Source organism: Cebus imitator, unplaced genomic scaffold (genome assembly GCF_001604975.1).
Source record: "Cebus imitator isolate Cc_AM_T3 unplaced genomic scaffold, Cebus_imitator-1.0 Scaffold4, whole genome shotgun sequence".
NCBI classification, from domain to species: Eukaryota; Metazoa; Chordata; class Mammalia; order Primates; family Cebidae; genus Cebus; species Cebus imitator.
In genome coordinates this window covers 4,302,309-4,324,469 of record NW_016107319.1, presented here as the reverse complement: position 1 = coordinate 4,324,469, position 22,161 = coordinate 4,302,309, and the positions used below count along the sequence as shown (strand labels likewise).

Here is a 22,161-nt window from a genome sequence, read left to right as displayed (position 1 = left end):
AGGGTAATCAGGAAGCAGCCGCTGCCCCTGACACAATGGCTCAGCCTTACGCTTCGGCCCAGTTCGCTCCCCCGCAAAACGGTATCCCCGCGGAATACACGGCCCCTCATCCCCACCCCGCGCCAGAGTACACAGGCCAGACCACGGTTCCCGAGCACACGTTAAACCTGTACCCTCCTGCCCAGTCGCACTCCGAGCAGAGCCCGGCGGACACGAGTGCCCAGACCGTCTCCGGCACCGCCACAGTAAGTGGATGCGTTCGCTGCAGGTCGGGGGATAGGCAAAGCTGCGCCGGGGCAGGTGCTCCAGGCCTGGGAATGGAAGCAGGGGCGCACCCCCTCCACCCAGGGACTCTGGCAGACGGATCGGTCCCCGAGCTCACCCTCATCTTAGCAGCTTCCTGAAGTTTACCTCATCTCCATGCCTTCTTTCTTAGCATTCCTTTAAATCTATCATTTTCGTTTAAATCTATGTATTTTTTTCAGTGATTTCATTTATTTGCAAAGGGGCACATTTATCAATTTTCTGTTTTTATGGTTTTGCCTTTCCAGAATGCTATCCCAATGAAATATCCTTTTTTTCTGAGGAAAAAAAAAATGATGTAAGATAATTTTTTTTTTTTTTTTGTCATTATGGAGGCTGGGTATGATGGCTCGTGCCTGTAATCCCAGCACGTTGGGAGGCCAAGGTGGGAGGATCACATGAAGCCAGCAGTTTGAGTATAGCGTGGACAACAAAGTGAGACCTCATCTCTACAAGAAATTAAAAATTTAGCTGAGTGTAATGGTGCATGCCTGTAGTCCCAGCTACTTGGGAGGCTGTGGTGGGAGGATGGTGTGAGCCCGGCAGTTTGAGACTGCAGTGAGCTAAGATTGCTTCACTGAACAGGGTGACAGAGTGAAACCCTGTCTCTAAATAAACAAAAAATAAAGTCTTTGTGGAGTTATAATTTACATACCATAAAATGTGTATATTTTTAGGTGTACAGTTCACTGATTTTTTAGCAGATTTACAGAGTTATGTGGCTATTGCATCTAATTTTGGGATATTTCCATCAGCCTAAACACAAACCTTGTGCCCCTTTGCAGCTGCTCCTCATTCATCCCTCAGAGCTCTGAACCTGGCTTCCTTACCTTAGCCTAATGCATTTGAAATTCATACATGTTGCAGTGTTTTTCCCTGTTTTTTTTTTTCCTTTTATTGCTGGACCATAGAGCAGGGGCTATAAAGGCTCAGGGTGAGAGAATGAATAAGAGAACTGTCCTGTATCTTTATCGTGATGGTTACATGACTTGTTATACCATAAAGAGTAAGTTTTATTGCATACAAATGATTAAATGGATTAGGAACAGGCATGTAAACAACAGAAATATTTTATCATCACTGTAAATGAAAACTGGTGTTTGGGCCATTAATCAAATATAACTCTCAACAAAAAGAATTATACTAAAATTAAACAGTATTCATTTGTGTGCCACTTAAGTAATCATGATACTACAAAACCTGTATGAAACATGCATTTGGGAACCTTTTTCTGTAAAATTCTTTAGAAGCTTAGGCACCCCAAACCTCTTGTCTGGAACATTTTTTAAGTGCAAGGCAATTCTGCCTTTTCCTTCTGTCCCAAGACCTCTGGAAAACCAGTATTTATGAAGAAGTTTATGGGTTTGCAGCATCATACATTTCTTATGATAAAAGCAACCACTGACTAACTTTGCTCCTTGCCACCTCCTTCATTTGGAGGGTAGTTTTGGAATTTTTTTTTAAATAGTATACATTCTGTAATTTTTTAATTGTCTTCCTTTTTAATTTATTGTGGTAAAATACATATAACACCATTTTTAACAATTTTAATAATATACGCATTTCAGTGGAATTCAGTATATTCACTATGTAGTGCAAAACGACCACCATTATTGAGTTTAAGAATGTTCTTATCACCTCAAAAGGAAACCCCATACCCATTAAGCAGACACTCCCCATTTTCCCTCTCCCCAGCCCCTGGCAACCACCAGTCTGCTTTAGAGATAGCTCTTTGTGTCTGGCTTCCTTCTCTTAATGCAACGTTGTCCACTTTCATTCATGCTGAGTACCCCACTGTATGGCTAGACCAGGTTTATTTATCCAATAGTCCATTGATGGATATTTGGGTGGTCTCTACATTCTGTTTCTTCTGAACACTCCTGCTGCTGATTTTGTTGTATTTAGTTGCTGTTCCCTAGGTATGGATCTGTTAAAGGAATTTGCTGGTTCAGCAGGTGTTTGTTGCTTTTTTGTTGACTACTGGATAGTAGTGCTGGAGTCATGGTTTACTATTTGTTGTCTATTTTGTGATAATCAATAATAGTAATGCCTGGATAGGTTATTTCCAATTTTTTTTAAAAAGATCCAATCGGACATTATTGATTAAACTAAGTGCTGTGGAAATTTTATGTATTCATTTATTTACTCACAAATATCTATGAAGCTTCGACTAGGGCCAGGACTCGTACTAGCTGGCATGGTTGGTCCAAACAACATGATCTTTCCCACTTGTGGCTTTGTATGAGAGGCAGAGACTGAGCATGTGGCAAATAGCATGGGTGACAGATGCTCTTTTTTTGTTTTTGTTTTTGTTTTTTAGGATGGATACTATTTTTTTATATTTATTTTTTATTGCACTTTAGGTTTTAGGGTGCATGTGAAGAACATGCAGGATTGTTGCGTAGGTACATACATGGCAATGTGGTTTGCTGCCTCCATCCCTATCACCTATATCTGGCATTTCTCCCTATGTTATCCATCCCCAACTCCCTACCCACCTCTGTCCCTCCCCTAGTCCCCCCCAACAGACCCCAGTGTGTGATGCTCCCCTCCCTGTGTCCATGTGTTCTCATTGTTCAACACCCACCTATGAGTGAGAACATGCGGTGTTTGATTTTCTGTTCTTGTGTCAGTTTGCTGGGAATGATGGTTTCCAGGTTCATCCATGTCCCGACAAATGACATGAACTCATTGTTTTTTATGGCTGCATAGTATTCCGTGATGTATTTGTGCCACATTTTCCCTGTCCAGTCTATCATCGATGGGCATTTGGGTTGGTTTCAGGTCTTTGCTATTGTAAACAATGAACATGCAGTCGCTCTTAAGGAAAATAGGGGTACCGTAAGAAAATTAAAAAAGAACAGAGTTGCTACCTGCAAATGGGTAGTCTGGTAGCATTTCCTTAAGGAGATAATGTTTAAGGTGGGAAGACAAAGCATCCCAGGCAGAGAGAATACCACCGTCAGAGGTCCTAAAGTTGGAAAGATCTGGGCTCATTCAAAGTCCTAAGAAGAAGCCAGTATGTTTAGGGCATGTTGAAGGGGGTTTAAAGGTGATGCGGCAAAAGATGAACTGGGAGAAATTAGCAAGGATTTGACATCCTACAGGCCTGGTGGGTCTGATAAGAGGTTGAAATTCCACATATAAGCAATGGGCAACCATTGAAAAGAGTTTAAGCCAGAAGAGTTATGAAATAAGACATAAAAATAAAGGCCTAATGATGCCTAGCTTAAAGGAAATTTAATCCATTTGGGGAGCTGAGCTGCTCCACGTCTTTGCCCTGCAAAAAGAACACTTTAGAGATCAACAGAATTGAATTTAAATAGCATGTTGGGTGTCCACAGTGCCCCAGGCACTGCAGGGAGATAATCTGATGTGCAGGCAAGCTCTCTTCCCTTGGAGAGCCTTAGGACAATATAGGATATGTGTTCTGTTAATTATGGTAATGTACCAAATTTTAGCATATAGATTTTCACAGCTTTTATCTAACGTGATGGCAGTAGGAGAAAACATTTTCAAAATCGTAGTCAGAGGGTTATACCTTTCAGAGTCTTCTGGTTACAGGAAAGAGAAAAACTCAGTAAGAAGTGTGTTGGCTCATAGAACAAAAAGTCCAGGAAGAGGATGGACACAGCTTGTTTTTTGGCACACATCCATTAGCTTGTAATGGGAACCATCTGGGGTTGGCTTCCTTGTCCTCACCTCTACTCTCTGACTCTGTCCTGCAAGTTTAGGCTCCAGTCACCACGATCAGCAGCCCTGTGAAAGGCTCTTGGATTCACCCCATATAAGCCCTCTCATGGGAATCCCTCTCCATTTCTGGCTTGTGTGGCATTATCTTCATTCAGTGGCTAAGGCTGGTACTGAGTTTCCCAAGCCTCAGGTCACCAAGGAGCTTCCTATCCAAATACAAGGAATGAAGACCATTTCATCGGAGTCCATGATAAGATACCTTCAGAACAAGTAATTAAAGAAACTAAGTAGACACAACCTGATCAGAGCTAAAGGTAGCATTGGTGAGCCATTTGCATAAAGAAGCTTGAATTGGTGTTTGTCAAGAGTAGGTAGGGAGTAAAAAGAAGCGTAAGAACAGCACATTGGAGAGTTCCTGGGGTGGGGTTTGAAGGAAGAGAAACTACTAAGTAAGCCATCAGTGGGATGTTCAGATTGGGTGTTCAACCATTTGAATGTTGGGCAATAGAGCCTGAGGGTATAAACTGAGAAGACATAATTGAAGTGACAGTCTGGACATCTTTGAAGACCTAGAAGAAAGCAGTTTTGCTGAGTAGTGGAGAGAGTTCCAGAAGAGACAAGAGTTGAGGAATAAATGGCGTATGTTGGAGTGAGTGGGTATTGCCTATTATAAATATTTGGAGTAACTAGGAGAAAGAAGAGATTGCATCTGAGAAGTAAAGAGGTTAGAGAAAGCAGCTGGTAGGATAGTTGGTTTAGAGTCACTAATTTATGCCAGTAAGGTTCCTGCATGGGGTGCAAAGGAAAGGAAGCAAGAGATAGGGAATAATGGTGCAGGAAAGAAAGTGATAAAGTTTTTTACAGGAGATAAGAAGGAATAGGACCAAGGGCATTCAGATACAATAGGTAGTCTAGGAAAGAAGAAACCTTTTTTTTTTTTTTTTTTTTTTTGAGATGGAGTTTCGCTCTTGTTACCCAGGCTGGAGTGCAATGGCGCGATCTCGGCTCACCACAACCTCGGCCTCCTGGGTTCAGGCAATTCTCCTGCCTCAGCCTCCTGAGTAGCTGGGATTACAGGCACGCGCCACCATGCCCAGCTAATTTTTTGTAGTTTTTAGTAGAGACGGGGTTTCACCATGTTGACCAGGATGGTCTCGATCTCTTGACCTCGTGATCCACCCACCTCGGCCTCCCAAAGTGCTGGGATTACAGGCGTGAGCCACCGCGCCCGGAAAGAAACCATTTTTTAATAGCTTTATTGACATGCAATAAACTGCATATATTAATGTATACACTTTGATACATTTTTACAAACGTACCTACATGCAGAACCATTACTGCTATCCAGATAAGAAATATGTCCATTATCCCAAAGTCTTCACTTGGTCTTTTCTGATCCTCCCCTCCTCCTCCTTACTTCATCCCCAGGAAACCAGTGGGTCCGCTGCTTTCACTATAGCTTAATTTGCAGTTTCTAGAATTTTATATCAGTAACATCAAACATTATGTGCTCTCTTTGTCTGGCTTCTTTTACTCAGTATCATTATTTTAAGATCCATCCATATTGTTGCATGTGGTTATAGCTCATTCCTTTTTGTTGCTGAGTACTACTTCATTGCATGGATATATCAGTTTATTTCTCCACTTACTTATTCATGGGCATTTTGTTTTTCATTTTGGGTAACCAAGAAATAAATCTGCTGAAATTTGGAAGTACTTCAGTTTTGAAACAGAAGAGGAGGAGGGGTGAGTGTGTGAGGATGCAGAGAAATTTTTAAGTCAAGAGATAAGGTGAGGAGTTCCATCCATATTGCCTTCATATTGCCTTCATTTTTCCATGAATGGAGCCAACATCATTGAAGCAAGGATCCCTGAACTTGGGCAAATACATCAGAAATCTGCCTTAGATAATTTCTAGAGTATTTGAATGGCAATGGGTGCCCAAGTTTGGAGAACGTGAATGTATGGTGGACCAGTTAGCTGGCTACTTTGTCTTCTCCAGCAATGTTTGGATGGTACATACTCTTAGAGACAGGACTTTAAAGAAAAGACAGCCTAGTGAGGCTGAAGCTGGCGGGCTTTGTGACTGATCCTGAAACAAGTTTTAAGACTTATATTCTGAACTGGTATTGGGTAAGTGCAGAAATCATAAAGGAGCCTTTTTATTTCTTGCTACAAACAATTACATCTGTATACTTACCTTTCTTTGGCAAAAAAGGAGATGCTACTTTTGAGTTAACCTTTCCTGATCTATACAAGCCAAACACGGTCTGTGCCAAGTTTACTTCAGATTGTCTCTGCCTCCTCCTACATTTACTAGGTGTACCTTGTCTTCACTCCAGATTCTCAATTTCCTGTGGAGGGAATTTAACATCAAAGTGGGTCAGAACTATGGCTCTCCCCATCCTAGATCCACAGCCCTGTATTTGCATAAAAAGTTACTCTTGGGAGATGCCTAAGTCGTTGCCCATAGGATAGTGCTATAGCTGGAACAGCCCTAACTCTTCTTTGACATTTGTATCCGTGATGCTTAATATCATTCTAAGGACATTGTAGAGGCCATTATTTCTTTGAGAAACTAAGTACTTTTGGGTAAGAGAAACCATCCATCCATCTGGTGGCCTCCAAGAACATCTAATATATGCACATGATTTAACACAAAGTGCAGAATCTGTAAAAGGGAAGCAGGATGCACCCAGAGCTCCCAACCAGAGCTCAGTAAAATGCAAACAGAAAAGACTTACCAGGTCATCCTTTCAGTTCCCCACGGTCTGAGATGTGTCTCTGCAGGCCTTTTTTTCTGCTGAATTTCTATTTCACGTGGGCCTCCAAACACATCATGGATCACTGTGCTGACAGAGCCAATACTGTACTATGTTAGATACTGTTCCTGACAAGGTATTTCACTCTTGACATATTATCATTAGAGATTTGCAAGTGGTGAATTCTCCATGTATCTCCAATAGCAACTTAACTTCTATTTTTAACGGTTCTGCAATCTGTTTAAAAGGCTCCCACCACTTTCCCACTAGCTCTAAGCCCCGATGGGAGAAAGAATGTGGGTGCCCCAGCTAGGTTCCTGAGTTGGAGGCTTTACCAGGAAAAGAAATGTTTAAAGAGCCAGGTTCTTCTTTGTCCTCAGCCACTTGCCACTGGAATGTTAACTGTGCCTCAAAATTTCCTGAATACTTCTAGGAAGATGAGATATTGGTTGGTGATGCTGTCCTGTTCTTAACCCTTTACATGCCAGCTCTGATTTTGAAGCTGGTGAAATCACTAAGGTATAGGGAAAACTTGGTCAGGGCATTCCTTTTTATTAATTAGCTATTATTACTATCATTATCAAAGAAATTCAGGCTTGGGGTTTAAAAAGCCAGACATGGGAAAAAAATATAAGATGAAAACTAACATGTCCTAACACCCACAACCCCAGTTCTTAGTCTGTCTGCCAGAAATGACAGTTACTAATACTTTATATTTCCTTCCAGAAGTGTTTTATGCAATTGCAAGCATATGCCTGCTTGTCCTCTATCTCTATCTTTATCTGCCTCTATCTCTATCATCTGTCTCTAATTCAGTCTTTGTATCTTATAACCACTCACTATTTCCATCCTCAAAATTACAGAATTGAAGTCTGAACACCCCTTTGGCACCCCTTTATATCTGGGAGATTATTCTATATCATATTTAGGGGTTCAGCTCATTATTTTTGTGTGTATGTGTGGGTTCTTATGTACGGAAGTGTCCCAGTGGTGGAACGTGGGTTGTTTCTGAGTTTAATCTTGTATGGTTGGTATTTACCATCAGGCGACAGTACAGAGCTAGGTACAAAGATTGCTGTCCATCTCTGTGTGTCTCTAGGTGTGAATGGTTAAAAGGTACATGGTTTTAAGATGTGGATATTGATCAGTTATCCTACAGAGAGCTTGCACGGATTTGCACCCTCATGGACAGGACCTAAGAAGGCCTGACGCTCATACCCTTGCCCAGCACAGTGTGCTAGCCAACTCTTGGCTCATGACCCGTTGGACTCTGTTGGGTGTGGCTATCCCTCTCTTTGACAATAGAGAGTGTTTTTAGAATTGTTGAGTGTCAGGGGGAAGAAAATTTGAGCTGTGCTGTCATTCGTTGAGACCTGCTGTGGTCCAAAGACCATGCTAGTTGCTCTTTTAGTTACCATCTTGTTTTATTACATCAACCCTTTAAATGCTGTTAGAATCCCACCAATAAAGGGACAAAGAGGTTGAAGATGCTTTGAGTTTGGGAATGGTACAGTTTACAATAGGGTTGTCGCTCCTCTGAGAATCTCATGCCATCACTGATCTGAAAGGAGGCAGAGCTAAGGTTGTAATGCTCTCCCACGTCTTCTCTGCCTGATGTTGAAGTCCAGGCTCTTTCCCCATTCTCCAGCTGTGTTGCAGAACAGGAGTACCCAATCCCCAGGCCACAGATCAGTACCACTGTGTAGCCTGTTAGGAACTGAGCTACACAGCAAAAGGTGAGTCGTAGGCGAGTGCGCATTACCAGCTTAGCTCTGCCTGCTGTCAGATTAGCAATGTTGTTAGATTCTCAGAGGAGCACCAACCCTGTTGTGAACTGCACATGTGCGGGATCCAGGCTGTGTGCTCCTCAGGAGACTCTAGTGCCTCATTATCTGACAGTTTCATCCTGAAACCATCCTCCCTGCCCCACCCTGTCCATGGAAAAATCGTCTTCACGAAACTGGCCCCTGCTACCAAAAAGGTTGGGGACCACTGCCCTAGAACATCTCTGGCTTAGCATTCTCATGAAGGTTGATGTCTTCATTGCTGCCCTCTAATGTAGATAAATAGGTCAGTTAAGACCTGGCCCCTGAACTTGACAAGGCTTGACCCTCCATTCTGTTTACAAGCAGAAAGAGCTCAAGCTGACCGTGGGACCTCTCTACTCTTATTTTATCTATTACCCCCTTCCTCTGCTGTGGCTCTTCTCCAGATCTCCTCCCTGTTTTCTTCTAAACAACCATCCGACGATGGATTACGGAACACCAGAGTTCTTTTCCTTTGGGGAGGGTTTAAGCCTCATGTATTGACATTGAAAGTTTGGCAAAATAATTGAAGGTTGCCATGTCTAAAAATGGGGTGAATACTTACATCTAAATGAGAAGTAGGAAAACGTCTCAAAAATATTAACTTTTGCTCATTGTATGTCAGACTGTATTTTAAGCACTTTCCATGAACAATCTCAGCTAATCTTGACCCTCCCCACCATGTATAAAGTTTATTATCCCACGTTATAGAAGCAGAATCTGAGGCAGGTCACTCACTGTGGCTGAGAAATAGGAACCAGAGCTCAAAAACAGGCATGTCAGGCTCGAGACCAAAATTCTTAAGGGCTAGAAGCCCAGAAGGCATCCCCCAGGCATGCCTAGCCACACTGGCCTCTTTTCTAAATAGATTGCTATTGCAGAAAGGAATTACTCATTTCACCCTGGGGAGGGCCCCAGCAGACCCAAGCCTGTGCAATATTTCAGACTTTGAGTGTGCTCTTGTTTGAGACCTGTGCCTTGAGCAAACTCCAATAACATGTTTCGGTGCCTTCAAAATTGTCTTTTCAGATGACAGCGTGACTGAGCTGTTTTGTCAATACCAGTTCTATTTTCCTAAGATTCCCATTTAATTTGAAGACACGGGTACTGTCTCTTGTTTCCTTAGGAGCCTGAGCACTATGCTTCTGCCTCCTATGTATTCTCTGCAATAAATGACCTTTGGCTTTCAGGATAAACTGAAGACCTTTATTACCCAATACCATAGCCATTTTCTTATTTTAAAACCCTGGTCATCCAAGAGTGTCCAGTTCTGGAGAGCCAAGGTGAATGATTTATCCCAACTTAGGGTAAGTTGGACAGGAGCAACGTATCTCTGAGCATCAAAGACGCATGTGTCTGATGGTCTTGTTGGAATGGGATTTCAGCCTTGGATTTTGGCAGAATTGGAGGTTATTATGACAGGTGAAAAATGGCACTGGTTAAACATCTTTAGATATTATTAGGAGAAGCAGGGTAGAATCTAGGTACAGAGCTTGGCCTTCTCATTCCCATTATGACCCAGAGTGGGACCATAGGCACATTACATAACGTCTCTGAGCCTCTTCTTTTATATATGTGAGGCTTAGAGTTGTTGTGATAACCTAATACAGTGATGTCTGTGAGGGTCTTAGCACAATGACAGGCACATAGTAAACACTCTGCCAGATAGACCATCATAATTATGAGATAATCATAGAACCCAGAATGAGAAATCAGAGTGTTCTGCTTGGTTCCAAATTCTTCATGAAAAATCTTTTATCCAGGAGAATAAATTCATTGTAAGAATTGTGAAATTTCCTGATTCAAGAGTCAAACTAAAATTCCAATTCCCAGATTTCTTTTAAAGGTAATTTTGTATTTAACGATTCATACACAAATAGTTTTTCATCACTCATGTTTTAGTACAAATTATCAGTACAAGCTGTTCACGGATCTAAGTCTAGGTCATGGGCAAACAAAGTGAGAGTCATTAGAGAGTAAATGACTGAAGTTTTGTTTTTAAGACCTGCGGACATCTTGCTTTTGCTAAATGTGGATAGCTCAGGCATATTCTAAGGGTTTGATTTAATGTTTCCTTAGGGGGACTTCACTGGCATACTTCCATTGCAAAATTACAGCCATCTGACAAGTTTCATCCTGACTTTGTCTTCATTTGGTGCTTTGTGCTTATTCATACCTGTATTTATTCTCATCCATTTACCCTCTCAGGATGACTAAGCAGTCTCTGTTTTTATATTTGATTAGGGCCCTCAGGCACCTAAATTCCTCCTTTATATAGTGCATAGAGACTGCTATGCAAAGGACTCATTTAAGTGTTTGAAGGACCTAATTGCCTTTGCATAGCTCATAGCCCCATTAAGCAATTTCATTTTATTTATTTATGTTAGAGAGGGATCTTACTCCACCACCCAGGCTGGAGTGCTGTGGCACCATCATAGTTCCCTGCAGCCTCTAACTCCGGGGCTCAAGTGATCCTCCCGCCTCAGCCTCCTGAGCAGCTGGGACTACAGGGGTTTTAAATCAACTTAGAAATAGGCATTAATCTATTTTGTTGGCAGTATCTGCGTCATGCATTAGCCAACAATCATTTTATGCCCTTAAATCATGACCATACACTCTTTAGGTACGTAGTGAATATCTGTGAATTCTATACCATTTTTTAATTCAAGGCTGGAGAAAGAAGTTGGCTATTCTCTGTTAACAGAAGATTCAGGCATGGCTCAGCCAGAACCTTAGAACACTAGAGCTGCAAGAGCCAAAGAGTTCACCTACCCTGTCTTCTCATTGCACATATTTAGGAAGATGACATAAGTTACGGGTTGAAAACACAAGGCCAGGCGTGGTGGCTCATGCCTGTAATTCCAGCACTTTGAGAGGCTGAGGCAGGTGGATTATGTGAGGCCAGTAATTCAGGACAAGCCTGGTCAAGATGGTGAAACCCTGTCTCCACCCAAAAAAATGCAAATATTGGCCAGGCATGGTGGTAGGCACATGTCATTCCCACTACTTGGGAGGCTGAGGCAGGAGAATCGCTTGAACCCAGGAGGTGGAGGTTGTAGTGAGCCAAGATCACACCACTGCACTCAAGCCCGAGTGTCAGAATGAGATTCTGTCTCAAAAAAAAAAAAAAAAAAATCTCAAATACTTTCCCATCCAGGCAAGTAACATCCATGTTTAAAATAGATTAGTTTATGTTGGAGATGTTTGCAAAATAGATTGTTAGTTTTCTCTATTCAGATAGGCATTACAAAATTATAGGGATGAATCTATGCAATCCTTTGGTGGGGACCCTGTGGTAGTTTAGAGAACAGATCGTCTGTCCGTAGGACGTGGCCTCTCTCTATCCATCCAATCATTGCCATTTCAGATTATTGAACCGCTGTTACAACTTTATTGACATTTTTGCATAGTAAATGTTTAGATTTCTTTCTTCTTAAGAACAGCAGCAATTTTAATTTTTCCAGGTTCTCCTGTTCACTACTATTTTATTCATTTTTGTTATCTGTCTGGCCTCTGAATATAGAGTTTGCGACTCCTGACCTAATCTTGGAAGCTGTTTTGTTTTTTAACAAGAGGTGAATTTAGGCTGGGTGCAGTGGCTCATGCCTGTAATCCCAGCACTTTGGGAGGCTGAGGTGGGTGGATCACTTGAGGTCAGGAGTTCAAGACCAATCTGGTCAACATGGTGAAACCCCATCTTTACTAAAAATACAAAACTTAGCTGGGCGTGCTGGCGGGCGCCTGTAGTCCCAGCTACTTCAGAGGCTGAGGCAGGAGAATCGCTTGAACCCAAGAGGCGGAGGTTGCAGTGAGCTGAGATCAGCCCACTGCGCTCCAACCTGGGTGACAGAGTAAGACTCCATCTCAAAAAAAAAAAAAAAAAAAAAAAAAAAGAAAAAAAAAAAAAAAAAAAAAAAAAAAAAAAAAAATGGTGAATTTAAGAACCTGAACCCTTTAAGGGAGACTGTATTTCAGGTTTATAAAAAAGACAGCTTGGATGTTTCAGTGTAACAGGGCAGAGATTCATACAATGTTAGAGCTTGAAATGACCACCTTATCTTCCTGCTTCATTTACGAATGATGTTCAGGTTCAGAGAGAGAAAGTGACCTGCCTAAGTCACACAGTGCATAACACAGCAGAACCCAGCATCAGGACGTCCTAAGAGAAAAATTCCACTGCACCATGTTCTTCCTCTGCCTCTATCTCCCGGATTCTACAGCCGTTTTTAAAATACACATACCCAGGGCTATCTCTGCCTTGAAATACACAAAGTCCCAATGACACTGCTTTAGGAGCATGCCGAGCTGTACACTTTAAGCCTCGATGTTTCTCCTCGCTAGCCTATTTTGATTCCTAGCCAGAGGTTTCAGCCACGAGTGGGCCTTACTCTCACAAAGACTTCCTGACTTCTAAAAAAAAAAAAGTCTTCATTTTATCTAGTTCCCTCCTGCTGCTCCTGGTGCTTGTGTCAGTGGGTCTGTGTGAATTCAGCAATGCTATGTGTTCCCGCCAGCTCCAGTCCCAATCGTTACTTCTGGGTCAGGACACTAACGAGGGGGTCTAGATTTCTTCCTTTGCATCTCTGAAGAATGTGGAGCTTGTCAAATTGTCAAATGATAGACTTCGATGTAGAGCTACGTCCAAGTTACAGCACAAATTCTGCAGGAGTTCAGAAGCTGGCTTCTGTCCACGGTAGAAAAATAACCAGATTCTCAAGAGACAGTAAGTCAGGCAGTCTGGAGATTCCAGGGAGATGCTCATGGATTCTCTGGCTTCTGGGCCCTGGGGAGAAAGCTATCAACACCCAGAGAATAGCCTTTACTCTGCCATCAGCAGCAGAATGTTTCTGGGCTTGAGGACCTGACTTGTATGCCATCTAAGTGTCCTTGGGACAGAAGCTCCATGGGCAAGTTCTTTCTCCAGTCACCAAGGTCTTCAGACTGTACAGCTTGAAACAAACCAGACCATCCAGACGAGTGTAATGTGAAGGCTTACGTGATGCAGGTTTCATTTGAAAGTGAAAAGGCAGTTTTCTTGTTAGAAAAAAAATGTGTGGAGTTGCAAATCGTATAATCCAAACAATATGGGCTGCCCTGGTCTTTTAAAAGGGGGAAATGTAAATGCACATGCTGATTGTCAGATGGGGGAGCATCAAATAGAAACTTCTTTGGCTGAAAGGAAGATTAAAAGGGAGGAAGCAGCTTTCATTTATTGATAATGTATGGGCAATGATCACGAGCATTTAGTGAGCTCCTACTAGATTCCCAGTGGCAGTGGTACTACCAGCTTTCTGTGGACAATCAGATTGAATTTTCAAAGCATCCAGAGGAGGCAGGTACTATAATTAACCCCTTATGGCCTAGATGAGAAAACCAGAGCATGGAGAAATAGAAGATGTTACGCAAGGTCACAAGGTTGATAGGGGCAGAGATGGGATTCAAAGGCAACAATGGTCCACTCTCCTATCCAGTCCATGCCGGATCTTCCATGAGCCATGCACTATGCTGTGCATTTCATGGACATAACTCATCAAGGGCTAGCTATGATCATACCAAAATTACAGATGAGGAAAATGAGGCACAGGTATGTGGCAAATGCAAACATAGGCCTGGCAGGTTCCAAAACCCATTTTATGTGGTTTCCCCCCCAGTAGTTTATTTTGGCTAAATGACATTCCCTGCTAACCATTTAAATTATGGTAACATCATAACAGGCAGTTAACTATCTTAACAATCCTGCAAGTCTGTATAGTTCGGAACTCCCTCAATTTGTACGATTAAACCCACACACACCCCTCCCATCCCTACCGCATCCACTTCCCCAGAGGCATCCAGTGGCCCCATAGAGTGAAAGGGGCCTTCACACCGTTTGGCAAGTTCACTCAAGGAGGCCTGGATTTCCCGGAGAAACTTGCTACAAGGAAATCGCTAATTATAACCCAAATTGTATTTGACTTCTGCATCTTTGCTTCACATTGTTACACTATAATTTAAATAGATTGTTCCCTGGCCTTTTTTTAGGGGAAGAAATTAACTACCTATTTTTTTTTCCACCAAGAAAAGCAATAGTCGATGTGGCGTTCCAATGACAGGAGGTGGTTTTCATCCCCACTTCTCCCTCTAATTGGCTTGCAAGTGGGAGTTGGTTAGCAATTATGCCAGGAGTTGCTTGGGATTCCAGGCAGTGACATTCATCTGGTGCTACACAAAAGGGAAAAAGACAACAGTGGTTGGGGCAAACCGAGGGGGGATGAGCCTCAGAGAGTTTCTTTGACACCAGAGGTAGGAGTTGGGGACAAGGGGGGATAGCGTTGGATTTGGGAACTTTTATTAATCGTTGGATTTGGGAACTTTTCCCCATTTGAGACACAAGCTCTTGACGGAGAAGACCAGAGGGACCTGGTAATAGGGAGAGGGGGAGTTGGATAAATACCCTGGAATGCAGGGCCTTGGCTGTCTTTCTTCTTGTCTAATCCAGCTGTGGGTGGAGCCCAGGGCCCCTTAACAGCTCTTCCTTTCCAGCCTTCTCCAGGCTTCTAATAACAACAGAAGTAACTAGGCTGGGAATTGGCAAACTGTAGCTCATGGGCCAGCTTCTGCCTGCAATGTTTTTGTCAATAAAGTTTTATTGGAACACACTCACACTAAGTGGCTCACATATTGCCTGTGGCTGCTTTTGCGTGATGACGGCAGCTTTGAGTAATTGTGACAGAGATCGATGGCCCACAATGCGACAATTATGCTTACTGTTTGACTCTCAACAGAAAAAGTTTGTCAGTCCTTGATCTAGGCCAGAGTGTACATATTGTTGGCCTGCTGGCTTTATTCAGGCACCAGGCCTCTTTTATTGAACTCACTTGAATTGCCTACATTGTAAAATGAAAGTTTTCACAAAATAAGCTGGCTTTGATTAAAATCTGGAAGTCTAACGAAACATGGCAGTGGTAAGCTAATGCTGGGGATGTGTCGTCTGTCCCCTGTGACTCTTTGCCACATTGGCCAGCACTGCCTGTAAGGTTTCACCAGGTTTACTCTCTCACCTGCCTCGACTGGTCCTCACAGGCACTTGAGTATGAGACTTTTTCAGGTCCTCTGGGTTTTTTTCTAATACAAGATTTTGTATTTCTTACCAGACCATGAATTACATTTTAAAATTATTTCCTCTCCATCAAACTGGGCTTCCCTGTGGAACTCTAGAAAGAAAACAAAAAATCTGTTTGTCTAATGCCCGAATTTAGTGACTGCCAGAGTTTTTATGTCAAAAATACGGCATTTTCTTCCACCTTGAAACATACGCCCCCCCCACACACACACACAGCCCTGTATTCTTTGTTACAAAAACCAAACCTTTAAAATCGAGACCTATGTCGATGCAGATGCTTCTTGACTTATGATGGGGTTATGTCCCAATAAATCCATTGTAAGTTGAAAATATGTTAAGTTGAAAATGGATTTTATAGACCTCACCTACTGAACATCAACGCTTAGCGTCGCACACCTTAAAGGTACACAGAATACTTGTATTAGCCTACAGCTGGGCAAAACCATCTAACACAAAGCGTCCTTGATACTGAAGTTTTAAATATCTCATGCAATTCATTCCATACTGCACTGAGAGTGCGGGCACTCAAAGCATGATTTCTACTGAATGTGTATTGTTTTCACATGATTAAGTTGAAATGCTGTAAGTTCGGAATCATCTGTACTGACCTTGATTAAGCAAAAGTAGGATTAGTAAATGCTACATTCTTCTTCAAAGAATGAGTTTCACACTTGTTGTTATTAATAGAGCAGGAGACTCCTAAAGGTTATGTAAATTGTTCCAAATAGTGACACCAGGAAGTGATGGACATGGAACTCAGATAGAGCCCTGGTTCATGCCAAAGGTTCCACTCTAATATACCACAGCAACTCTTTTTTTATTTTTATTTTTGACATGGAGCTTCCATCTGTCACCCACGCTGGAGTGCAATAGCACGATCTTGGCTCACTGCAGACGCCACCTCCCAGGTTCAAGCGATTCTCCTGCCTCAGCCTCCTGAATGGCTGGAATTAAAGGCACCCACCACAACACCAAGCTAGTATTTTTTGCATTTTTAGTAGAGATGGGATTTTGCCCCCTTGGACAGGCTGGTCTTGAACTCCTGATCTCAGATGATCCACCTGTCTCAGCCTCCCAAAGTGCTAGGATTACAGGTATCAGCCACCGTGCCTGGCCACCAGAGCAACTCTTTAAACAGTGAGCGCACGTAATAGAGCCACTAATTAACTAAAATAGGCAACTGATACCTCTCTCTGAAGCTCATCTGTAGAATGTGGTGAGCCCCAGGATAACTTCCTCTGTAGCTGGAATAACTGATTCCAGGAAGAGCCCCTGAAAGGCTTGATTCGATCCATTCAAGGTCACTTTTGGGTAAAGTCATTAGCACATCTTCTGTTGTTCTTAGTGAATCTTCAGAGAATTTTTTCACCAGGCTCAGCAGAGGAAGAGCTAATGGTAATGTTTTTAGTGGTGCAGGGTGCGGGGAATGACAAGTTTTCTTTTCAGAGTGAGGGTTCATAAGGTAGGAGAATATCGCCCCATAGCAGAGGAAAATCCTAATGAGCAGAATCCAGGTTTTAAGGGCTTTTAATTCCAACAGAGAATACACCCTGGGCTGCTCAAACATCTTGACTTGCCCTGGTGTGTGTGTGTGCGTGTGTGTGTGTACGTGTATGTGTATGTGTGTGTATATGTGTGTGTACGTGTGTACATGTATGTGTGTGTATATATATGTGCGTGTGTATATGTGTGTGTGTGTGCATGTGTACGTGTACATGTGTGTGTGTATGTGTGTATATATGTGTGTGTGTGTTTGTGTGTACGTGTACGTGTGTGTATGTGTGTGTGTGTTTACCCAAAGCCCTGTGATTTTCCTTCTTCAGCTCTAATACCGAGTTCTGCAGGCTTCCTGAGAATTCAGTGTCCTGACACTGGAGCTGAGCCCTTGGTAATGACACTGTAGACACGAGGTAATTACAGCTGTGTTAACTCCCAAGTCAGGCTAAGTGGACCTCTGATTATTATTCTGAGTATAATAGGAGCATAACTAACATTGAAGGGAAATTGTACTTCTCTCTTTTATTAACCGCTTTTATATTCCCTTGTGCATGGCTATGATGCTATGAAATCTCCTTAAATGTGATATTACTCAATATAATACAATAATAATGCACACACCATAATGTATTGGATTACTTTGCAAACAGCCCTTTTGAAATTGAATTTCCCATCATTTCCCTGGGCCAGCTCAGGGCTGCTGGGCCTGCAGGCCCTTTCTGTAGCTGGGATCCTGGAATCTGCCTTCACAGTCACTTAGGGTTTCATGGACGTGAGCAATTGGTCCACATCATTTTTATTCACAGAGAGGATGTTAGCCAAGCAAGTTTCCAGATGTCTCACTGGACATTGCGGCTCAGAGATGCAAACAGTGTTTGATACCTCAGCATAGTTTGAAAATAAACTGGGCTAGATGGTATCAGGAGGGAAGCCAGATACAGGGAAGGGAGGAGGCCTTCCATGCTGAAATTAAATGCTGAAGTATTTGACATTGCCTTTGCTGGACAGTCTGTCAAATCTTTGCTCTTTTGTGAACTCCTTCCTGACACCACCTCAAAACCAGAGCTCGTTCTTCCTTTATGTGTTTTGAAAATCCATCATTTGTTTGGCATCCAAAAATACTGATGGAACTCCTACTATGGTTCACACATACATTCATCTATTAAATGCACATGGACAATTTTACAACCATTTAAAATTTAATATTCAGCATAAAGTTATAAACTTTTTGAGGATACCACTGTGCCTTATTCATCATTTTTATTATCAGTGTTAGGCAAAGTACCTGGAACAAAGCAGATACTCAATAATTGTGTATTTTCATTTATTCAGGAATATTTCTCAGGTTCTCACTATTTGAGAGGCACAGAACTGGGCCTTGGAAAGAGAAGAGAGAATAAGACAGACACAGTTTCTCCTTCAAGGAACGTACAGTCTACCGTAATACAGAATATTAACAAGCATCATCACATAGTCAAATGCAGCCAGCCCTCTGTATCCACCTGGTTATACATCCTGCAGAAATAAGAAAATACGGTATTTTCCATTTGCAATTGGTCAAATCTGTGAATGTGGAACCTGTGGAAATGAGGGCTGACTGTAATGACATTCGCAAAAACTACTATGAAGGAAAAGTGTACGGTGATGTGCAAACAAGCAACAGGGAGACAGAAATTGAAATGATCATGCAGTCAATACTTCGTTAAAGAAGTGACTTTTAAAATCAAAATTAGAGGCCGGGTGCAGTGGCTGACCCCTATAATACCAACACTTGGGGAGGCCGAGGTGGGCAGATCTCTTGAGGCAAGGAGTTCAAGACCATCCTGGCCAAAATGGTAAAAATCCCATCTCTACTAAAAATACAAAAATTAGCCGGGCGTGGTGGCAGGCACCTGTAGTCTCAGCTGCTTGGGAGGCTGAGGCAGGAGAATCACTTGAACCTGGGAGGTGGAGATTGTAGTGAGCCAGGATCGTGCCACTGTACTCTAGCCCGGGCAATAGAGTCAGACTCCGTCTCAAAAAAATGAAATAAAAATAAAGTAAGAGAAAGACATCTAGAGAAAGGCGGGCGGATGTTCTGGGTAGAAAAGACAGCAGATGTGGAAGCAAGATACAGGGGCGTGTGGAAGCCAGCTGTTAATGGCCTCTGTTTGTTGGTTGAACACGTATCTTCCCAATAGGACAGGGATGCCATGGCAGTAGCTTGATGCCTCCAGGGCAAGAGTATTTACACCATAGATGTTGGTAATGCTACAGATTAGAGCTTCTCCATCTACTTTTCTGGAGAGCTGGTTGTTAATCAGTTACCAGCACACCAGTGGCACAAAGTTGTCGTATTCCTGTGACAGAATGAATGTCAGTGTGGCTAGATGGATGGGCAGAGAGAAGGTGGCCCAAGTTGAAGATGAATAGGTGGGCAGGTAACACTCATGTAGAGCCCTGCAGGCTGTATTTGGGGGCTTTGTACAATGGGAGGCTATTGAAGGATTTTAAGCAAAAGAATGCCACCATTAGGTTTGATTTTAGGAGTGGTCTGACTACCATCTGGACAGTGGATTGGAGAAAATCAATACTGGTGTTGGGAAGTGGCAGAAAGGATACTTTGTAAGCTCTTGCTATGGGCTAGGGGAGAGATGTTGATATGAACTAGTATGGTCTGGAACATGGGTTGGAGTCAATATCAAATGGCTCTCTATAATATACATTATTCACACCTGTGGACTTTTGTGACAATTTGGGATGGTATAGTCCCTTGTGATTTAATCCTGAGAGTGACCCTTGAGTGAAGATGTGGTGGTGCTGTGTTTACAGTCAGGAAACTGAGGCATGGGCACTTGGCATTACTCAGTGTGTTTCTCAAGGTCATAGCTTAACAAGTCTGAGTTAGTAATATGTCTGATTCAAGACCTGCACTCATAACCACAACTTCCCACTCTTTCCCCTACCACCTTCTTCAAAGGGGCTAGAAGAGTAAAGAAGCCACTGAGCTGGGGTGAAGACATTTTAAAAATATCTACCTGGTTCTATGAGATGCATTGACGTTGCCAAGGGAAGTAGGAATCAGGATATGTTGGCTTCTTAGGTGATTGCTCCGACCCCCTTATGCTTGGGTCCACCTCAGGAATGGTGTTTGGAATTGATGCAGGAGCCAGAAACTAACCAAACCACCCCCACCACCTCCCCCAACCAGTGCAGATTTCAGTTGAATGCAGACTAGAGTCTCTGAAAATTATGCATTGGAAAACAATTCTGGATAAATTAATTTCCATCATACATAATGCATGAGGGGAAATCCGTGGTATTTTTAAACAATGGAAATGAGAGAATCTGCCTTTTGGGCATTGATCCCAATTAAATTTATTTCAGCAAACATTTATCAACACCTACTGTGTGCCAGGTTCTTACTGGAAAACAGAGATGAGTCAGACATTGTCTGTGCCCAGAAAGAGAGAGAAATCAATGGAGGTACCCACAGAGTGATCAGCTCTGGGTTAGACCTTGAGATTGGGAGACAAGGAGTTGTGAGTGCTGCCCTAGAGGGACATACATCCTAGCAGAGAACAAGGACCCTCCAGCAGATCTGAGAGCGAGAGTTTGCCGAGGAAGGGTGTATCTCCTGCCTGGGCTTCACTCGAGTGATTTTCTTTCATTTATCCTTCCCCCCATCAATAATATCCTTGTTTAAAGCCTTATATTACCCAGCAATGGTATGTGTTGTCCATCTGCCCCATTAGCCCATAGCTGCTACCATTATGCTACTATTCCTATGATGATTACTATCATTACTGCTACAACTACCCCTACCCTACTGTTACTGATATTCTTATAGTGTTGCTATTATTTTAATGTTAGTTCATACATTCAAAATTATGTGTTCAGTGTTTACTGTGTAACTGGCACTGAAGTTTCAGAAATAGATGAAAAATAGCCATAGTTTCTCCATTTTGAATGTTATCTTCTTGTAGGAGAGAGAAATTGAAACAAATCAACAATGTAACTAATTTACAAATTGTAACGTTTGCTTCAGTTACGCATTGCTGCCTAGCACAATACCCCAAACAAACACCTTATTTACTTAGAATACTATGCTTCAGGAATTTGGGTGAAGTTTAGCTATACAGATCAGCTTGGTACATATACCACTGGTACGTATACCACTTGGAACTGTGGAGTAGGTCTCAAGGTTCCCCACAGATGCCTGGAACTTGGTGATTGTCTATATGACACCCCCCAAACACGTACCCACCCAATCTCTCCACAAGATTAGCTTGAGCTTCCTCACAGCATGGCGGTCTCTGGTCAATCAGAGTTTCATATGGGCACCATCTCAGCATGCACACACTACAGTGGTGGCTGAATTCCAAAAAGGTGTGTCTCAAGAAATGAAAGTAGAAGCTGCCTATCTCATAAAGCTTATCCTTTGCATTTGCTATGTGCTATATCTGCCGCAGTCTGTTGATTAAAATAAGGTCATCTCATATAAAAGGAGAGGGAAAAAGACTCCACCTTTGACTAGGAGATATGACAAAGAATGTGCAGCCATCTTCAATCCACCATGATGTGTTTTGAAGAAAACACATACTAGGTTGAAAAAGAGATTAAGGAGGGAAGGACATGAGATCAGGGAAGCCTTCTCTGAGCAGGTGTCAGTGTTCTGAAGGATGTGAAAGAGTCCAGCAGGAGAAGACAGTGGGTACAGCATTCCAGGAAGAGTGAATAGCATGTACAAAGCCATGGGTGCCATCTCTCTCTATTCTCAGTGCAGCCTCCTCACCACCCCCTAACCCAATAGGAGTCTCTTCTTGGAGGTGGAACAGGGGATAATATAAAGATGGTGTTTTGGGACATCTGAGAAGCTCAGGTGAAATATTGTCTGTGATCTCAAGCAATAGATAATGTCTTTTCTCATGTATTTCTTAATGGGATCACCCATAGTACCATGCTTACATGGATGACTTATAATCTTCTACATAGAGGTGATGCCACTAAGCATTGGTGA

General features: G+C 42.5%; 1 protein-coding gene across 40 annotated transcripts in view; it reads left to right on the top strand.

Moving 5' to 3' along the window:
- RBFOX1 (RNA binding fox-1 homolog 1) overlaps positions 1–22,161 on the top strand; it is a 754,257-nt gene that overhangs the window by 547,702 nt on the left and 184,394 nt on the right. For all 40 annotated transcript variants that reach the window (XM_017533966.2, XM_037740311.1, XM_037740353.1 and 37 more), the window contains one exon: positions 3–245. In XM_017533966.2, the coding sequence (XP_017389455.2) occupies positions 3–245 (243 nt within the window). The remainder of the gene's footprint in view (positions 1–2; positions 246–22,161) is intronic.